The following is a 12,983-nucleotide window of genomic DNA, read 5'->3' as shown; positions in this document are numbered from 1 at the left end:
TCAGAAAGTGCAAGGTCTGTTTTCTCACGGCTGAGAAGTCGTGGAAGACACCGGGCGGAAATTAGTCAATGTCAGTCACTTTGTTATGCTATCATATCTTTATGCTCTGTGAGACAGTTGAGATTAAGTTGTTAAAAACTGGAAGAAATCTTCTATTATGGCGGATATATGCTGTCATTAAAATCAAAGCCTTTTTATGCAGTTCACTGATTTAAGATGTTGCGTAACAAACTTGTCTCAGTGGTTGTTAATTTATGGCGTGCTCATTTTAATTTTATATGGTATGATGGTTATTTCTTGTACCGTATTACTGGCAAGCCAATGGGGACAAAATGGATAGACCACACTCTGCATTCATGTTTAATAGCTTTTTATTAGATTCACTTGCAGGAATTTATTAGTGTGCAAGTGTCATTATTACTATTGCTCATACTAAAGGTTTTGGGTTTTAAACAAACCAAAGTATTAAAGTATTAACGTTTGACCTCACATTCACCTTTATAACCACACAATAGCGAATCATCGTAGCAACCATAGAGCAACACACTAGCAACTACACAAATCAACATAGCATCTATATAGCTACAACACCCTCACAGCTACCCAAAACACCCTAGGCAAAGAGCAACAAAAAAAAAATTGAACTTTTGACCACTGTGGTTAAGTCTTCTGAGAGTTGGCATTAAGTGTTTTATCTTAATGGAAGTTTGGGTTACCGTGAACTTTGTAAACACATTGGCCTTTTGCTTGAATTGCTTTTAAATGTTTTGCCTGTGTGTGTTCGGCGGAGGAGCGTTTGTAGCGTGTGAGTTGTAGCTGAGCATCTAACCTCCTTCTGTCAAAGACAGCTAGGGGAGATAAACTATATAAGAGTCTGTTGTATTCCCAAATGGAGTGCAGCACTAGTCCGTCAGAGCCCCGGCTCAGCACACCACAGGAGCTGTCCAGGCCTGCGAGGATGAAGGGTTTGTGGGTTCGCGAGGACTGTGGCCATGCTTCCCGTAATCCTGTTATCTGTCTCTCTAAAGCTTACCACTCTTCTGACCCGAAGACACCAGTGTTAAGCTGCCTCTGTCTCCTCTCCATTCCATTCCATTCCTTTTTTTTTATTTATTTATTTATTTTATTTTTTTATTGTATCACTCCCTCACTCTCTTGTTCACCCTCTCTTGCTCCGGCTCTCAGTTTTCCAGTGAGTAAGTAAAAGTCAGAGGGTGGTCTTCATCCTAGATTTCTTTTTTTCCATCTAAAGTCACTGTCAAAAATAAGGAATCCTTTTATTCTAAAGTATTTTCTATGGCTAAGTCGTCACCATCTTGTCTTTGTCCATGAGAACTTTACTTTGTCTCCTTCCCCCATGTACTTTAAAAGAGTCCTTACTAAAAACTACTATGGTGACCAGCTTCTGCCAAAATGGTTACTGAAGTTCTTGTGAGGGATGTCAAGCTAAGGGGGACAAGTGGCATTTCTGGCTCTCTTGGTGCCCCAGGCAAGAAAAGACATGACCGAAAACTATTTAGTAGTTATTTTTGTGCAAGGGGACTTTAAATTCCAATGTCAGTCTGGTTGGTTGGTTGATTGATTGATTGATTGATTGATTCATTGATTCATTGATTCATTCATTCAAATAAATGAATTCATATTTTAACTTGAAATCATGTTACAATTTAAGTAAAACGATAAAAATAGTAATATATAAAAGAAACCATATGTATATATATTATCTATATAGAAATTATTATCATAATTATTATTACTATTATCTCTAATCTTAAATACTTTTTTGTTGCCACTTTTTACTTAACTACGAATATCTATGGTATATTAAGGTACGTTTTTGTAAGGGTATACTTAACTTTTGCACGTTCTATGCAGTCAAGTGCTTTTTGCATTGAAGGAAAGAATTTTTGGATTGCTTTAATGAAATTCTGTAACAATTTATTAACAAGACAATGGGGTGTAAACAAGGCCAGTATTCACTCAGCCTGAGACATATGTTAAAAGCAAACACACAAATGGCAAGCTCAGTTCTTGGCTGGGATGCGGCAGCGGCGGGCCAAGACTGACATGCTTCTGCTCATCATTTTGAGCTGGCCTTGTTAATATATGTAGGGTGGACATGCTGGACTGTGTCTGCATTGGTATGCATGATCTTAGTTTTTTTTTATTTTTTTTATAATGGGATAATTGGCAAGCTCTTTGGTGTCTCCCATTACTCGACAGCTAGAAGTGCTGATAGGTCAGAATCAGGATCAGAGTCTGCAAGTGGCAATTTGCAATGCTAATTTCTGTCCATAGAGTGACTGTGTTTAAGACAAGAACATAATTCTTGTTATCTAAATAAAGTGTCTTTTGTTGTGGAGAGATTATATTCCTCTTCAGATTCTAGTGCACTTAGTGCCATTGACTGACATACACCCTAATGGAATGATATAAACATTGACCTCTAACCTTTTCGGTTCTCTTAAAATTCACCTATGCGGCTGGGCCGAATAACCATCTTTACTGTGCTAATAGAGAGAATGTAGCTTTACTGTCTGACTCTGATAGTAAAAATGGTTGAAACTACTTTAATTATCTCCCATAAAGCCACTTGTGGTCTGTAAAAAGATAAAAGGGTGTTTTGTGCTGGGACAGGAGACAAAGCTCATGTCTAGAATTTTTAGTTTTAGATTTTTGGCATATTAAGATACTTTGTTCTGGCCATATTCTAAAGAAAGACATAATACACTGTGACAAGCAAACATGAGTGAAATTTGATCATAATTACATATTATATTATAAGATAAATAGATATACATACATACATACATACATACATACATACATACATACATACATACATACATACATACATACATACATACATACATACATACATACATACATACAAAGATGCATGCAGTCAAACCAAAAATGTTTGATATATTTTTACTAGTGGGTGCAGGACACTATAGTTCATTTATGTAAGTGAGGATAGCAAAATAAAGTAAACTGTGACATATTATACCCAAAAATTCTTCATAAAAATTTGGAACCAAAAATTATTCAGACACTTTGACCTGACCATGTTTTGCTTAAGTGTTATCTGACATAATTAAGATTAATTGTTTTCTGACAGTTTAACTCTGCGATCTTGTCATATTGTATTACCATTTTTTTAATGGTAAGTGAATAAACTGTATTAATGAATGAAATGTTCAAGGTGTCTGAATACATTTTGGTTTGACTGTACATACATAGATACATACATAGATACATAGACTGACTTAAATTGAAAGTGGGAAGCTCAAATTTGAAACTGTAGTTAAAGGCACAATATGTAATTTTCTGCCACTAGAGGTCACTTATTCAAAACAAAGGCGTAGCTTGATGACGCCTGGATGCTAAAATTAGTTTTCTGTTGATGAATGTATCCAAACAGTTGCTGACCTGTCTAATAAAACACATAATATATTTAAAGTGTCTTTGGTGTTTCCATGGTTTCTACAAAATAAAACCAGAAATCGAGGGTAACAGGGGTGGATGTCATTGATGGGGACTCACAGACAAAGTCTCTGTCCTTGTTAAAATTGCTTTTTTCTCTGGATTAAAACATCCTTGGAAACATTTGGGATAATGTAAGTACACAAGTCAACAAAATATATAACATTGTTGATATTTTAATCCAAAAATCTTACACGTTGTGCCTTTAAGCAGATAATATGGTACTTGTACAGCAAGTACTGCAAATGAATAATTAACAGGTTCTATACCGTTTTAATTGAAACTGGGCCTGCCGATACTTGGTAAAGAGTGCAGAAAATTGAATCGTCCATGTGCAGATAAAAATCACTGAGATTCTCCATCTTAATTAGAAGCGCTCTCAAACACAATTCATGTGCATCCACATTCACACAGAAAAGAATCAAACATATGGTAATTACTGCACCCCCCATTTCTCTCCTCCATTTGTTGTCTGTTCGTTCAAGTAGCTTCTTTTATACACACCGCAGCTCGCTTCTCAGGAACGCTTCACCTGCTTCGTTTTCCTTTAGTCCTTACCTTTGTGCTGTTGTTTTGTTAGCAAGTTTGCATGTTATGAAAGATTGCCGTCCTGATTGGGAAGGTCTGCCAGTCCTCTAACCTCGGCGTCCAATTCATCATATCCTTTGAGCCGTGGTTCCTCTGTGCAAGCAGAGGTCTTTGATAGGAGTCTTTCGGCTTTCAGAGACCTCTGCTCTGCGCACTGCTTTAGCATGAGAGATGTGCCCTGAAAAAGAATTGATAGATCAGCCAGGATGTGCGCGGATATTATTACCTAATTCCAGATGGCCGTTCTGATGGCAACAAATGGCCTTGCCATACCAACCCCACTGAGACGAAAACATTAGACGTGTGAGTACAAATTTCTCCTGGCACAGCTGCAGAAATGAAATTAAGCGAATCTTTGATGCACGAACAATGAGCACTTGACGAATAGCTCAGCCCAGACCTTCATTACCGCAGCACCCTTGGATTTGGAGTGCGTTCGCCAGAGTTGCCTTGACCTTGGCGTGACATTAAAGGAGCGAATGGGGAACGGAACGGGGTTATGAGGGCCGTGGCCTGACCGACTGTACTGTGCCGTGTTGCTCCACAGGAGGTGATGCAGATGGAAAGACAGCTGGGAGGTCGACTGATTGACGAGCCTCACGTCCTGCTCTTCAAAGACAGCTACCACAACCTGCGCCTCTCAATTCACGACATGCCACAGGCGCACTGGAGGAGCAAACTACTCGCCGGCTATCAGGTGGGTTTCTATGCAACACCTTATTTTTAATGAAGCCTTAGAAGCTTTTGTTTCGAATCAGTGGTTCAGAGCGTGAAAGTCACGTGATTTCAGTAAACGAGGCTTCGTTACGTCACACGTGCTTTGAAATTTCAACTGTTCACCACTGGGGGGCGTGACTTTGGCAGTTTGATAGACGCACTGAACCACTGATACACAACAAAAGATTTGTAAAGCTTCGAAGCTTCATGAAGCAGTGTTTTGAAATTGCCCATCACTAGATATTGTTGGATAAAGTCGTTATCTTGTTTTTTTTGGCGCACAAAAAATATTCTCGTTGCTTCATAACATCTATGTTGAACCACTGTAGTCACATGAACTGTTTTAAATATGTCTTTAGTAGCTTTCTGGGCATCTGAAAGTGTTAATTATCTTGCTGGCAATGGAGGCTTCACTGAGCCATCAGATTTTATCAAATTTATTTGTAAGATGAACGAAGGTCTTACAGGTGTAGAATGACATGAGGGTGAGTAATTAATGACAAATGTCATTTTTGGGTGAACGAACCCTTTAAACCCCTCTATTCATAAGGTTTAATTTATGGATTCATTAATTTATTCACACTTTGACCTTTTTGGTTTATCACTTTATGACACGTTATAAAGTTTTGATTACCTGGACTTTCAATGGAGGGACAGAACCTCTCAGGTTTCATTTAAAATATCTTAATTTGTGTTTCAAAAATTATGAGTTTGGAACAACATGAGGGTGAGGAACTGATTACAGAATTTACATTGTTGAGAAAACTATCCCTTTAAAAGTGTTTGATGGGTTGTGTTGATGGTTTTTCAAAACGCATAACCTCAAATATTAAAGGTATTAAACATTAAATATAAAAGAAAATGCCTGGAACATGATAAATAGGCAAATCAATTTTACGAAGCAATCATTTCTAGTCCATGCAGAACACTTCAGCAGCCCAAATTGTTCTGACAATTTTTGCTAAACTCTGCTTTGTGCAGTTTTCCCTCTATTTTTATCTGTTTGCCTCTGTAAAATGTACTGCTAATGTTATGTTTGTCTTTTTGTTCTTTGTTGTCAAGGTCTTTTCAAAACTTAATTGAGTGAGTTAGAGTTATCTAGCCAAGTTATTTTTCTTGGGGGCACTGTGGCCGCTCTGAGCTTTCTAACAGGATGTGTGATCTGGTATGTCCTCCGGATTGCAGTAATTGGAAATTTCTTTGGTTTCGCCTCATTAGAGTATTTCTGAACGTGCGGGGATGCTAAAGAAGCCCATTAAAGGGTGAATTGGCGAGCAGGGACCCTAGAACGTCTGCTCTTAATAACACGCTCGGCCTTGGCTACGAGTTAACGGCTTCTTGGGTAAAGAAGGATTGAGAGAGGTGCGGTTTTCTCATACGTCTTCCTCACCACTCTGCCCATCTCAGGACTCTTTCCCAGTGGAGGAGATTAAATATAGACCAATATGTAAATGCTCAAGGCTGCAGCACCTGATTTTTCTCGTGTTTCCCTTCCTGGATCATGTATGCGCGGGCCTCGGAGGAGCGTCTCTGGATTGTGGAGGAATCTTGGCGTAAAAAGCTCCTCAGAGGATTTGAAGATGCCAGCTAACAGTGTTACAGCACAAATGTGCATAGAGGAAACATTTTCTCACCTGAACGTCCCCTAGTTTTTACATAAGTGTGTTGCTCGGCTTGGTTTCCCTGCAGACTTTTCAGTCTGTATAACAGCTCCCCCATTAGAGTAAACTGAGGTACTGCGTATTCTCTGATAACACTGGCTTTTATTGATTTGCTGTTTGATTGGTTCATGACTGATGTGTAGTCTTAAATAGTGTGTGCTTATCTTTGTTTTTGTGTCGCTCTACACAGTTAATGAGACAATATGAGGCAAGAGCGTGATATAAAGCTAAATAATTAGTTAAATCAGAGTGTCACGGTGAACGTGTTTTATTTGACAGACAATGTATTGTTTTAATACATGTTCTTATTTTATATGACTGTGGATATGCAGGCATATCTGTTCCATCTAGTGAATTGCGCTCGCTCATAAATTAAATCCAAATCCCCTGTTGTGAACAATTAGCTTTTCAAAATGTTCTACTGTTGTCAGAGACAAAGAAACTATTTTCCTGCTCTGTTTGAAAATGCCAACGACAATAGATTTAGAAGAGCTTTCATAGACTCGCACCGGCAGCCACAGCATCATAAATCATCAGGTGTTGGACTTTTTCTTTTGTCTGTTTCTCTTGCTGACAGTCATATTCAGCTGGATCTATTGTTTGCAAGTGCAGAACTTTTTTTAATGGAATGGAAGCTGTGTATTATCTACCGAGTGGCAGAATTCTTCTTGCAAGTTTATTTATGTCAGGTTGCAAAGTTTGGCAAAGGTTGCCAAAATCTGGAAACTTTTGGATACTTCATGTGTTGCAAAAATCTTACTGTCCACCTACAGCACTGAAATGTAGCATTGCATAAGCCTATTCGTTATTTGAAACCGTGCAACATGTCTTTGGCCCTTTAGGAGATCCCATTCTACCACATCTGGAGCGGCTCTCAGCGGACCCTGCACTGCACCTTCACACTGGAGAGACAGAGCCTGAGCACCTGTGATCTCACCTGCACGCTGTGTGTGTGGCAGGTAGAAGGAGAGGGACAGAGCTTCACCCTGGACTTCAACATCTCAAAGGTAACTGAGACCACCTGCGGTATGATCTACCAGTCTAACAGCACAGATTGTATAGTGTTACCGCACTGTTCGGCGTAAAGCTGGTTTACGAGATGCATTATGATTTTGAATTTAGTTTAGAATGAGAATTGGATTTTTGAATTTAAATTGAATTTGAAATTCCACTTGGTATCGAAGTCGGTACTTTTGACAACACTAGATTTTATTTGTGGTAACACAATTAAATATGCCAAATTGTGTGGATATAATTTTTGGCCAGGCTGTCATACTAAGAAATGCAAAAATGAGAGAACCAATGATTTCCTGTGAGTTTTTGTTTTTCTATGCATTTTTTCCATAGTAAAATAAATATCTGTAGCTGTAGTTTTTGCCAAATAATTTTGTCAGACAAATACCTTACCCAAGTTTAGTGTTTTGTTCTTCCCTCATTTTAAAATATTTAAAAAATATCAAATATTTTCACCATATTTCGAAGGTTTAATCAAACTTGTAGAGTCACTATTGTAGTTTGGATTCAGAATTGAACAGAATTTAACTAAATTAAACTGTATGTGGTCTATACGAGATTATTTTAGAATTTTGAATATAATGTAAACCAAATTGAACTGGGTTACTCTTTATTTTGATGGTCCCCTATAAATATTCTGCTGACTGTAAGTAACACTGCTCCTACATTTCAACAAACTCTCATTAGAGTATTAGTAGACTGTCGACTTAATATCTGCTAACACTTTATTTTCAAGTACATATCAACTTATTCTACTAACCCTAACCGTCTAGATATTCTAGTTGAACTAATGAGAGTTGACATGTAGGTGCAACCTTCATCAACAGAATGTCTAAAGGAGACCATCAAAATAAAGTGTAACCTTGAACTGTAGTGTACACATGCATATTTTAACCATTTCTCAAACACCTTTTAAAAACATTTCAGTTCAGGTTAACTCTATTTTATTGAACTATATATATTCCAAAATGATTCTCCTGCAAACAGCCATAGATCTTCAGATTAAAATCCCTGTACACTTGAGTATGAGTAACACATTAGGTTGAAATGTTCTTGTCTCCAGGACATCAGACCACTGGACTCTGATTTCCTGTTGATTGACAACTGTACCCCTGCCCTGGCCGGTCCGAGCGCATTCCAAATCCCTTACCTTATCCGACAGAAGATCTGCAGCAGTCTGGACACCCCCTGTCCCAACGGAGCAGACTGGAGACTACTGGCCCAGAGACTGAAGCTTGACAGGTACATGAAGGATCTCTTAGCAATGGTAGAAGTTACAATCTCTAAGATCGGGAATGGATCCTGTTTAACAAAATCTGAGGATTTCATGGAAAATGTTTTTTGCAGAGTGCCGATATCTAGAGCAGATTACCTCGGTGCGGTTCTGTACTTGCATATTAAACACAGACTTCCACAGGAAATTGCAAGGCAGTGATGTAATTACTGTCCCATTGAACTTCCTCTAGGTAATGGAACATAATGGGCAGACTTCATTTGTCCAATAATGTTTACTTGCTCCAATTAATTACAATTTGAAGTGTTGTGGTGTGTGTTCAATTAGCACACTAGCCTGAAACGATCAATTTTCATTTACTTTAAGGAAGTAGTTAAGGAAATGCGCAGAATCCACGCAGGTGTAATTGTTCAGATTTTTTTATTTTTTTTTTCACTCATTTTACACTGTCCTCAGAAAAAAGTTTTAGATCTTAAAAGCAGCGCTGCTAGTGAATACAACCCCGACTGTAAACCTTTTCTCAGTGAGAACAGAGCACATGCAGAAAACAACACTTAAAGCCCCAGGCATTTGAGGTCCAGAAAAAGGCCGTTAGATCGAACAACCCACGTCAGCTTCCTTCGGGAGATGCATCTCGCAACATCTAATATGGTGCAAAAAGGGGTTGCTTTGTTCTTATTGATCAGCTTTGATCCAAAAGGTTCAGCCTGGTCAATGGAAAAGGTCACATGCAACCTAGGTTTTACCCTTTTAGAGGACTGAGACCCACAGTAGATAATTCATCAAATGAAAATCCAGGGCTGCTTTAGTTCAGGAGTTAACAAAGGGGTGTAAAGCATGTGTTCTGAAGAGCTGAACATTCGCTCATTGGATTAGTATGTTGGAATGGAGAAGAGTAGGAAAATATTGTTTTATATTCCTCTGTGGAATAACTATGTCCAGCTAATGTGTCTCCCTGGACCAGTGTGCAGAGATTTTCTACTCTCGCTTTGAATGGAGTGACAGTGAGGTTGATATATTGGTTTATAATGCAAGATAAGCTTCTTGATGATTTGTTTTATTTCAGGGAATAACAACTTATGACTTCCATGAATCCTGTTTAACTTTTTACAATGAAACATATACATAATGCAGTATGAAGCAAATTCATTGCATTTCTAGTATATAGTTTCTATTATATCTGGTTATAAAGGAAAAACAGAAGGCTAGCCAAGTAAATCTCACAAAGAAATGTCCAGGTCATATTTCACCACAAAATCAAAATAATATGTGTGTGTGTGTGGGTTTGTTTATATTACATTGTGGGGACCAAATGTCCACCAGCCACCGGTCCCACAATGTAAATTAATTAATGAAAATACTAAATGATGTTTTTGTGAGAAAATAAAGGTGCACGTGCACAGTTTCCTGTGATGGTCAGGTTTAGGGTAGGGGGATAGAAAGTACGGTTTGTACAGTATAAAATGCATTGCGGCCTATGGAAAGTCCCCACAATTCACAAAAACAAACGTGTGTGTGTGTGTGTGTGTGTGAGAGAGATTTGCATAAAGAAAAAGCCTATTATTAACAATGTTTTCCATTGGTGTGTTTAATTTATATATTCAATTTAGTACAACAAATGCGATTGCCATTGCAATGAGTCTTTTTTTTTTACGTTTTACAATAACATTCCATTAGTTACCATTAGTAAGGGTTAGTTTGCCCAAAAATGTAAATTCTCTCATCATTTATTCACCTTCAAGTTGCTCCGAACTTGCATGAATTTCTTTCTTCTTCTGAACAGAAGATATTTTGAAAAATGTCAGTTACTAAACAGTTGATGGACCCCACTGACTTCCAAAGTTGATTATCCATATTTTAATATCTTCTGTTATGTTCAGCAGAAGAAAGAAATTCATACAGGTTTGGAACAACCTGAGGCCGAGTAAATGATGACAGAATTTTCATTTTTGGGTGAACTATCCCTTTAATGCGTTAACTTACTTGAACTAACAATGAGCAATACATTTGTCTTTGTATATTTCTTTTAATCTTTGTTAATTTGTTAAAAATACAACTGTTCATTACTAGTTCACACCTGAAGTCTATAGAATAAGATATATTTGAATTTAATAATGTATTAAATGTTGAAATTAACACTAACCATTATTAATTAATGCTAATGCTGAAGTATTTTTCATTGTACTAACAATGTTAGCAACAAGTTAATGTTAACAACTGGAACCTTATTGTGAAGTGTTATCTTTTTTCCCAATTATTGTTTGGTCTCAAACAAATTTTGATGAAGAAAAAAAAAAAAAAATCAACAATTAGAATATTAACTTAAACCAAAGCTGAAGTTAAAAAGCAAATGTTTAAAATGTATGAAAATTTAATGTAACACTTAAGACTTGTTCCTCTTTTGTAAGTTGCTTTGATAATAGTGTCTGATAAAGGCATAAATGTAAGACTGTGTACATCTATAATTAATATTTTAATAGTTTTATAACATAAGCATCTTAACAAAGTACATAAATAAAATAACATGCATGTGGAAGTCAGACATAAAGTGCAACACTATCCACACTGCAGTAGGATTCTGACAATTTCCTTTCCTCTGTTTTCCCTCCCTAGGCACATGAGTTTCTTCGCATCCAAAGCGAGCCCCACATCAGTGATTCTGGACTTATGGGAGGCCCAGCACTTCCACAGTGGAAATCTCAATCAGCTCGCCGCTGTGATGGCTGAGATTGGCAAGCAGGAGGCCATGATATTCCTGGTGTCAGACGGGGAGTGCTGACACATTAAAACTGGAGCAGAGCGGCCGTCTCTGAGTGATGGGGTGGGGGGAAGGACGCGACCCTCTGCCCGCCCCACCAGAGATGAGAAACAAATCAAAGAACAGGGTTTACCCAACTATATGAGGCCACTTCCCCAGTGAATAGGGAATAAAAGAAGAAAACAAAAAAAACAAAAAAAAAAACAAGACCAGGCTCAGGAGGAACCTGGCAGGGCTTTTAGATGTACTGTGACTGAGACAAATGCCCCTTTCTCAGAACAAAAATCCATTTGTTTTGAAAATAATGGTGTATAGAAACTCCCAGATTCTATGATTCTGGTCCTGCCCTCAGTCACTGACCAATATGTACTTTCTAACCACATTTGTGTTAGGCACATTGATATATTAATATCAGACTGGAAACTAAAACGAATCGTTTTAAAAGATATCAAGTGGAAAATATAGGTAAGGTGAATATTTTGCGAACTAATTCAGATTTGTGACATGCATTTTGTAAATGTGTACCATTTAGCAATATGCAAGCACACATATCGATGACAATTTCCTTTGGCCGACACGTTTCTTACCTCGCGAAGCATTTAAAATTTTAGAGCGTTTGCTAAATTTCAGGTCGAAAACATTAATGAAGCGAAACGTTTTTGGTGAGAGCCATCACTTGTTCCTCTGCCCCTGTGCACTTAACATGTCTGTTCGACTTCATGAAGCCATAAAGTCCAAAATTCACCTCAATGCAACGATATATGTTCTGATCCGGGTGGATAATCAGTAAATAAGCACAGGATTCTGTGGATGTTTAGCTGCTGAAGAAAAGACATCTGGGATGGAGGATCAGGGACCTCAAACATTCATAACTGTCTTGAAAAACATCACATTTGTTGTTGTTTTCAACAGACTTTTGAGATCAGATGTTCTGAAAAGCATTTTTTCTTGTCAATGAAACCCCTTAAAGTGTAGAATGATGGGATCTTTTGGATTTATATTCTTCGTTTATAAAGGAGGAAGAACAAAAGTTCCCTGTTGGAAAGGTTTTCTTCTTTTATAAACAGAAAATGCAATACTACCAAATGCTATTCTCCTTCATATTTAATGAGTCTATGTTTCTCTGAAAGCCATTTTGGCTGCAGGGCAAATTCTTATTTGTAGGAGAAAGAATATTTTCATCAACCCTTAAAAAGCAAATGATCCATCCAAGAAAACTTCATCGACACTCAGCAGCTGACGTGTTTTTCGAAATTCCTCCATCACACGCGTGGTTTCTTTCTGTCACGGCCTGTAGAATGGCAACACGTCTCAGCCCCGCATTTGGCGCCATGAATGTGCATTACACAGTTTGAAGATTGTCCGATTTTTTTTTTTTTTTTTCATTTCTTTTCTTTTCTCTCTCTCTGTTTGAATGTGAGAGTATTTCATTCCAAATGAAGGAGGATTTGTGAGAAACTGTGGATCACAAATTGCCCGTGTTGTTCATCTTGACCAGTAATTACAGCCACGTCTGAAGAGATGA

The 12,983-nt window shown here is 37.8% G+C and overlaps 1 protein-coding gene across 1 annotated transcript in view; it reads left to right on the top strand.

Annotated features, from left to right (window-relative positions):
- unc5a (unc-5 netrin receptor A) overlaps positions 1 to 11,700 on the top strand; it is a 238,326-nt gene extending 226,626 nt beyond the window's left edge. The window contains exons 13-16 of the mRNA XM_067381855.1: positions 4,622 to 4,771; positions 7,295 to 7,459; positions 8,530 to 8,708; positions 11,314 to 11,700. Coding sequence (XP_067237956.1) covers positions 4,622 to 4,771; positions 7,295 to 7,459; positions 8,530 to 8,708; positions 11,314 to 11,479 — 660 coding nt within the window. The 3' untranslated portion in view covers positions 11,480 to 11,700. The remainder of the gene's footprint in view (positions 1 to 4,621; positions 4,772 to 7,294; positions 7,460 to 8,529; positions 8,709 to 11,313) is intronic.
- The last annotated feature ends 1,283 nt before the right edge of the window (positions 11,701 to 12,983 follow it).

The sequence above is a fragment of the Chanodichthys erythropterus genome, chromosome 1, assembly GCF_024489055.1.
Source record: "Chanodichthys erythropterus isolate Z2021 chromosome 1, ASM2448905v1, whole genome shotgun sequence".
NCBI lineage: Eukaryota > Metazoa > Chordata > Actinopteri > Cypriniformes > Xenocyprididae > Chanodichthys > Chanodichthys erythropterus.
The sequence above is the reverse complement of the archived record's forward strand: the minus strand, read 5'-3'. Positions and strand labels throughout refer to the sequence as shown.